Below are 8,682 nucleotides of genomic sequence, written 5' to 3'. Positions count from 1 at the left end.
TTCTATATTTTGTTCATTCTTTAATATCTACCAAAACTCTGACGCTTCCCCACTTCTTCCACAATGTCCAGATAGAACATCACTTCAGGAATTGTGGGTGTTAACATAAAAGTAATTAAATTACCTAACAAACCTTGCTTCAAGATGATAAAGATTGTAGCTCATGTGGAACAGTGAAGTTATTATTTAGTATCTCTTTGTTCTTTACATCAATTTTGGTATTTTAAATTTGACAGTCTTGTGATTTCAGCCTGAAACAACAAACAACTGTTAAGCCATTGCTCCTAAAATATAAATGTTCTTAACTTTGTCCTTTTAAAATTGTAAGAAAATTATAAATTAATTGCATTGTCTTTCACTTTGATGCATTTGATTTAAACAAAATGGTGCTCTTAATTGATGCTACAGATATAAAAAAAAAAAATTCTGAGTACTTTGGTTTTTCTCTCACATTCTAATAACTGGGCAAATGGAAGTGACTGTGGGTGAAATGAGTAACGGGCTGGTTCCCTGGCCAATATCTGAAATAGACTGGATGGATGGAAACTTTTTTTTTTTTAAATCCCCTGTGAAATTAATAAAGTGTGCAATGAATCATTTATCGTAGGCTACAACACACCAAGGAAACCTTAAATTTCAATACAGTTATACCTGTTGGTACTGTATTAGTGATATCTTAAACATGAGATAAAATCGTTTTTAGGTTAGACAGACTTTACCATCTCAATCAAATAACTCGTATAAATGTATAATAATGACAGGTACTCCAGTTGGTCAACAAATTAAGATTTTTGACCAAAAGTTAATGATCAACAAATGGTCAGTCCTGATAACCGTTGTCAGTCCAGTTACAACACGCAAGGATTAACCTGGGGTATACTGGTGTCAAAATGACTTCGTAATTTTCGATTTGGAAATCAAAATGTTGTCTTTAACAACGAAAAAGTTTGTTGTTTAAATACATAACAGCGTTGAACTCTCTGTCAGAAGTTTAATTAGATCTATTTGTTTTAATGCAAATTGTCCCTTCTCATTATAAGAACTAAGACCTACGGGAAGAACACATTAAAAGGTGCGAGTGTCCCTGGCTGTGATGGGGTTAGCGCTTACGCTTCGTGTATATTCGATTGACCTTGGCTCTGGTAGGCAAATACTGCAAAGGACCGCTTTTTGTAAAATAACCGCCGCGCCTTCAAAGAATATCACAGGCTGAGTGCCTCTTATGCGGTGATTCTGCTTTATTAGGATAGACTGGATTTGAAAAATGACAGAACACTATTATTATTATTATTATTATTATTATTATTATTATTATTATTATTATTATTATTGTGGTTGTTGTTACTACTGTTATCTATTAAAAGATGCAATACAAGAGAAACTGAATAAGAACAGCAAATGCCTAATGTCACCTTCCGTATGTTGATCATTCAAGTAACACGATCATGTGGGAAAAAAGGTTATTTTTGGGTAATCGCCACCAGCAGAGTTACTGACTGGGGCAGACTTGTCTGGCGACAGCTAGGAAGAAAACTGTAAGTCGGGTCCTCCGCTAAGTCAAGAGCTCTGGCTCTCGCTCGTTTCTCTCTCTCTCTATCTCTATCTCTCTCACCCTCACCCTCTCTCTGTGTCGCCGTATCTCTCCTTTCCCCTCTCTCTCCATCTCCTTATCTTTTCTCCTTTCCAAATAGATTGCGGGAAAGAAGAAAAATGCGGGCATTCGGTTTGCACAGCGGCTTTCATTCATTTCGGGCAATAATCTTTCCTCGGGACATCGCATTTGGTGTAGGGAAATGTGAACAGGCTTAAAGTATGGAATGCAAAGATGGTTTCTGCCAAGAAGGAGATGGTGATTGCGATGTCCTCCAGTTACATTTCCATTCTGATTTACTTTCTCTGCGTGACAGCATGGTGAGTACGACACCTAAATGTCATATGTAATTCCGCCTTAAAAATAAAACTAAATAGTAGCGGATATGTTAGCTCGTTGTGAAAGAAGACCGCATCAGTGATGAACAAATGCGGTGTGAGGTGCGTGGTGAATGACATACTTTACGTCTGATTATTTTATGTGCTTTAACAATTCTCTAGCATAAGAAAATGTTCAGGACACATCAAAAAGGATGAAAAGCTATACCCCGAAAATTTCACGCGCATATTAGACCGACTTCTGGATGGCTATGACAACAGACTGCGACCTGGATTCGGAGGTACGTTCTATAAACCTGTAACACTTGTACAGCTCTTACCTGTAGACACGTTTCTTTTTCTGCTTAAAGTCACGCACGCGACTTTTTATGAATGTGATAAAGACAAAAAAGAGTGAAACCTAGCGAACGCTACGTTAAGATAGCAATCGGCATGGGTTTGCGCTGAAGTGGAGGGCAACTTCCAGCGGGTCTTGGGCTGATTTTAGACGGCGCCGGGGCGCTAGCTGCCACTCAGCATACCCATACATGTTGCATGTGAAATCCTAGCAGCAAAGCGTGACCCATACGTCAAGCAAGGCGCACCCGAGGTTTTGCCTTTAAAAATCTTTTTTTTTTTCTTTTTGTTTTCCGTTTTGCACTATATGATGATTTACATGCCGTTTCTTTGCTTATTTTAATCCACCCCCCACGAGGCAGTCGTAACAGTAAACAAACTACGGTTTAAGGGTAAATTGTTCAAATAGTATAAGGTGACAGGAAGACAGTGTGACATTTATTAAATAAATCGATGAAACAAAGAACAGAAGTTAACGATTTATAGTTAGATCTGAATGAAATACTTTCTCCGCTGTAATTCAGAAATGCGAAGACATTCGTATTTAGATCTTTCACAGTCAGTGTTCCAATATCCAGCACATAACTCGCAGTGTCCTGGCTTTGAAAGCGTCTTATAGTATTTTACTGTTTTAAGTCCGCAAATATCTTATTTAAAGAAAACCTTTTAAAAATAATTTGTGTTTTCACTTTCAGCTTAAGACCCCCAAGTACTGCATATAAACATTTGCTCCTTAGAAATGTGGTTGCATATTTTTTTTTTGACGAATTTATTATATTTCCAATACTTTACATTTGAAAAAAAACAACAAAGCAATTTCATTATTTTTCATTGTTTATTAAACTCTGTACCAACAATTATGTCATCTTGTGAGTAAGGCCCCATTAATTATGACAGATCCTCTAGTTACAGAAGAATGCCGTACTTTAAAAATTAATTAATAAATAAGGCGTTGTAACCAGAGAGCATACATTTATAATAATTTGATCAATGTAGAACTTTACGAAGAGTGATCTAGCATTTCCGTATTTTCATGGAACAGTCCTTATATTGTGATCTTACTTTCCTATATAAAAATAACTTTTTTCAATTTTCAATTGCATATAAAACATGTAAATTATCATAACATTAATCTAAACTACTGAAAATATGTACGAAGTCAGCTTGATATCTATTTTATTATCATGAATAACTCTTACAGGAATGATTAAATGACCTCAGTAAATTTCATTTACTGTAAGAGCATGTTTTTTAAAGAAAATGCATAATATATAACTAATAACAATACAATGTCCATAGTAGCTGTAGGAGAAGCATATTGACATCTTTATAAATGCATCCCCATTATGCTTCATTTAATTATGATGAACTGAGCAGTTGTATTTAAATAGTTAAAAATATGGTTTGGTCTTTTTAAAAGATAACCCTTTGTAGTATCAAGTCTCTCAATTCCCTAATTAAGAATGATCTTGTATTGCTTTAGTGATTCTATATTTCAGCTGGTTGACAGAATGTAAAAAATATGAAAAAAGTGACTTCTTTTCTAAAACTAAGGTTTTTTGAAATGCCGATGTCCAGGTCTCAGTGAAATGCATACATAACATGTCTGACTGAGAAGCATTAAAAATATACAATCCAAAACTGGTCTGTTTGCTTATAATATCAATACAGACACAAAACATTTAGTATATGTTTCCTTTGTGAAGCAGGATAATTAATTAGAAAAAAAAAACAAACCTCAAAACACTTTAAGTGTAAAAACAAGATTTTTAATGATCTTTCATATATTCATTATTAGTTTTAACTTTAATATCAAAGTATATATGCTAAATGTGGTTTTAGAACCATATGTCTCTAAGAAATACAGGATGAAATTATTTACAATTATTAAATTTACAATTCACAATATAATATTCCATATCTATTGGCATGCATATTGATCTTTAGTTTAAGCATTGGTGCTTGCATGCAGTTGCAAGATGAAAATAGTAAAATATTTAAAGCATTTATTGTACTTTTTTCATGGTGGGTATACAGAACTAAAAATGATGACAACTAGTGCATCTTTCCTAGTCAAATTTGCAACTTATTGATTTACAGGAAGAGATAACAACCAGCATTAATGTGTTACAGTAGTGCTATGGAAGAGTTATTTACTGCTGAATAATTAAATAAGTAAAAGTTAGGCAATTAAGCCTTTATGGTAATTTATACTCTAGTATCCATTAGTAGGAAGATAGTCTGTTTTATTTATTGGTGTGTCAAGATTCTAAATTAAAAAAAAAAAAAACATTTTCATGTCCTTTATTAACTTGCTTGTATGATAGTGACGTAATTTTAATTTAATTTTCATAGGTCCAGTTACAGAAGTCAAAACCGACATATATGTGACAAGCTTTGGGCCAGTATCTGATGTTGAAATGGTAGGGATTTTATTTACATTTGGCTTCTGTGAGTTAATCAGATTTGATGCAATCTGGGAGATTGTTCAAAGACTTTAGATTTTAAGAAGCCAAAGATCTTAAAATATTAAAAAGACATCTTGCAATTTCTCCCCTTACTGTATACTGACATCTCAGTGAATGACAGAAACACAACTTATTTTTCCTTCTTTTTATACTACTGATTTAGTAGGTCTACTAGGCAGTGATTTACCTTATTGTTGAATGAAATTACTCACTGTTAATCTTAAAATCAGACAAAAAGATTAGAAGATGAATAATGTTTTTTTCTTCTACAAATGAAGGATTATAGTAATAAATTTAAATTTCTCTACAATAACTGTTTTAAAGATGAATTCTGAAAATGTTATCATGTAACAGGATACATAGATTAAATTTATGGGCTATAACTTTAACAATGAACATTATTCAATAGCTTTCCCTGTTCATTGAATCAAATTAATTTCTTCTGTGCTGGTACTGTATAAAGTAAAATCTGAAATATAAATCATTATGGTTATTTTCATGATATAGGAATATACAATGGATGTTTTCTTTCGTCAAACATGGGTAGACAAGAGACTGAAATATGATGGCCCCATTGAAATCCTCCGGCTAAATAACCTCATGGTCACCAAAGTTTGGACACCTGACACTTTCTTTAGAAATGGAAAAAAATCAGTTTCACATAACATGACAGCTCCAAACAAGTTATTCAGGATAATGAGAAATGGTACTATTCTGTACACAATGAGGTAAGTATCTGGCTTCACAATCGATCATTGCTTGAGACTTGATTTTTGGCCACAAGCAGGGACTTTACTTTTTTATCTGGTTTCAGGCTTACAATAAGTGCAGAGTGTCCAATGAGACTTGTGGATTTCCCTATGGATGGACATGCTTGCCCTCTTAAGTTTGGAAGCTGTAAGTTGAAGAGCTGCTGCACATAAAGATGCATTAAAATGAAGTGGTTCCATACTAATGCAGTAAGAACAAATAATGTAACCAAAGAAGCTTTGGTTATATTTCTAATGACAAGCTAATGGTGGTTATCTTACTTTTGCTATACAGGAATTTCTTAGGTGATAAAATTTGCCAAATGTGATAGTTTAAAACAGATACAATTTAATTTCACAGTAATAAAACAGGAATCAGTTTACTTCTGTTATAATAGTCTACTTTTGAATGGGTTTATGCTTTGCTCTATTAAATAGTTAACCTGTTGCAGATTGAGATTTTTGCATATATTCACTTCAGTACATTTTCCAGTGTTCAGTTTTAGTTTTAAAATTGTAACTGCAGATGATAACTGCTGTGCCTAATCATTAGTGACAGGCTGAAGTGTAATAATTACAGTGGCTTTTTATTTCTAGTATAGTATCCTTAAATGTCACAAACTCATTCTAAGCTTAGGGTTAACTCCTAGAAATTTTTTTCTGAATAACTATGTATTGATAAGTAACTTATCATTCATATGGAAAAGGCTGTGAATTGTAGCTTGTGGTAATAATTGCTCATGTTGTGTGTGTACTTATTATGCTGTAATGTATGTGTGTGCATATATGCATATATGTATGTGTGTGTATATATTGTTTTGTATTGTATTGTAGTGACGTGCTTATGTATATTCAAGACATTAATTTATTGCTAAATCTAAATGCTAAATCTAAAAGGCTTATATTAGACCAATATAAAAGACTAAGTTATTCATATGTGGACATAAGCGGATGAGCGTATGCATAGATAGAGTGAGGCTGCTTTCCTTGTTAGTGCTGTGTAAGGTTATGCATGGTTCCCATGATGTTTCCAAGCAGTATATATGGCCTTAGAAAACTATCAATGTATTAATGAGTATATATGTAATTAGTAAAATCATTTTATTTTAAATTTTCACTAACTTTGGTTCTTACAGAAAATACATTTTAGCCAAGTTCCCTTACACTTTATTTATATTTTCTCTTTCCAATCTGACTGGCCAGTATATCCAGTCAATCCAGTCCATCACTGTTATATACTCACAAGCTTTCTAAAACCAGTTATTACAGTTTCCCATTTTGTTTTCACTATTTCTACATATCTAGTATTCATACATTTATACGTTTATTCTTTGCCCACTATATTGCTTCTTTGAAAGGATTTATCACCTTTTTTCCCTATTGTCTCAAAGCATTTTTGTTTTTCCATCCCATACTTTCTATGTTATGTTTTGATTCTCAAAAACATTCTTCATTTTTCCAGTCCCATTGACTATACCATTTGGTGTAACCCCACACTATCATAGTGCATGCAATGCGGATACAACATCCTTTGGATGTTTAGGATTATTAGATGGTTGGTTTCCTTGTGTACAATGTCAAATGTGGTGGCCATAATTCTTATATACTCCACCAAATTATATCTTTGAGTTTCTTTAAAAGCCTTTTTTACTTTTTTATGCAATTGTCTTGTGTAGTTCCCCTGATTCTTCCCCTAAAAAGATCTCTCTCTTTTTCTGTATGTTTTACTAAGTGTTTCTTTTTACTCTATAGCTCTTACTTGTTTATAGATTTTTTTAACCTTGTCATAATGATGTGGAATTTCAGAGTATAGGCTAATTCTCCCAACTCTGATTTTCATTCTCCATAAGAAGCATGTTTGCTGCTGTAACCTTATATTTTATTAACAAATTCTATTGCTTTGTTTTTCATTATTATGTTTCTTTTTTAATTTTTCTCACATTTTCACATTTATATCTCCAGAAAAACAGAAAATAAGTCTTCACAATTTGATTGATTACACTTCTGGGCAATAAGATTCCTGTAATGTAATATTAGCACAATTACTGTGCTTAACAGGAACATTTATCCTGGTGATGTTATTCTTGATAAATTCAAGTAAATATTATGCATACGATTAATTTTTGTATTTCATCTTAGCTTGCTTTCTCTACTTGTTTTTTTCTGTTTTTTTTTCCCAATAACTATATTTTATAGTCCCAGAATCTCTACATATATTTTAAAAACACAACTGATAGTGGAAGTTTCTGTCTCTCTCTTTGCCACTAATGAAGTCATATGTAGTTAGTACTCATTGCGGCCTGAGTGACACGATTCCTCAATAAAACTGTCATCTAACTAGTTTACATCATAACACTTTAAATATCGTGGAGCTTGTAGTTGTTTTTTATGTTTTTTTGTTTGTTTTTTTACTGCTTGATGGTTGGGGCAATAAGAAAAAGATTAGTATGAAAACAAAGTTATGAGCTACATAGGACAACATTAAACATAGGCTAATACAATGATTAAACATCATTCCTCTTTAAAATAAAAGGTTAATTTCACAGAAATTACTGCAAATTAACAGTAATTAACAGGTCTATCCATGTATGTTGATACTTAAATTAATATCTCTTAACAGCACATGAATAATCTTTTGGAAATTAAGGTGATCATATTATTATTAATATTAGCTATAAATACAGTGAAGCTGAAGGGAGCATGTGAGATCAGCAATAGGATAGTAATATGTATTTTCTTATACAGGTTAAAAGTTTACTCACTCACTCATCAAGTGAAACACTTTAGTTAAAAAACAAAAATTGGTCAGGATTGTACAGCTAAGTCAGTAGGTATCCACTAAGAAAGGATACTGTATTTCAGTATATCAATATTTAGGGGTAAACTCCCCTACAATAGAAAAAGTTAATACCCCAAAATCTCAAAGATGCCTAGGCAGAGTTTATTGCAATTTGGTGATGTTAGAGAAAAAAGAGAATTTGACAACACATTCTTTTTATTTGTCAATAAATTTTTTATTTGATATTTTTTATTATACTCATGGGCTCTGCTCAGTGAGCATGCTTTATGCAAATGAAGGACGAGGCAGAAGTAATTGACATGCTACGCGAATAGCACCACTAACCACTAGGGTGGATGGATGACTGAAGATGGAGTGGTGTCCTGTACAGAAAAAAAGAAACATGATCATATTGTGGATG

The 8,682-nt window shown here is 32.8% G+C and overlaps 1 protein-coding gene across 5 annotated transcripts in view; it reads left to right on the top strand.

Moving 5' to 3' along the window:
* Window positions 1–1,123: 1,123 nt before the first annotated feature.
* The window catches only part of LOC120527687 (gamma-aminobutyric acid receptor subunit alpha-4-like), a 256,176-nt gene continuing 248,617 nt past the window's right edge, over window positions 1,124–8,682 (top strand). For 2 of the 5 annotated variants that reach the window (XM_039751389.1, XM_039751388.1), the window contains exons 1-5: window positions 1,586–1,911; window positions 2,092–2,210; window positions 4,621–4,688; window positions 5,241–5,461; window positions 5,548–5,630. In XM_039751389.1, coding sequence (XP_039607323.1) covers window positions 1,826–1,911; window positions 2,092–2,210; window positions 4,621–4,688; window positions 5,241–5,461; window positions 5,548–5,630 — 577 coding nt within the window. In that variant the 5' untranslated portion in view covers window positions 1,586–1,825. Of the gene's footprint in view, window positions 1,143–1,448; window positions 1,536–1,585; window positions 1,912–2,091; window positions 2,211–4,620; window positions 4,689–5,240; window positions 5,462–5,547; window positions 5,631–8,682 lie in introns of those variants that run through there. The other 3 variants (XM_039751387.1, XM_039751385.1, XM_039751384.1) reach the window with 3 other exon arrangements.

This window comes from Polypterus senegalus, chromosome 4, assembly GCF_016835505.1.
Source record: "Polypterus senegalus isolate Bchr_013 chromosome 4, ASM1683550v1, whole genome shotgun sequence".
Lineage (NCBI taxonomy): Eukaryota > Metazoa > Chordata > Cladistia > Polypteriformes > Polypteridae > Polypterus > Polypterus senegalus.
This window is presented reverse-complemented; position numbering and strand designations above follow the sequence as displayed.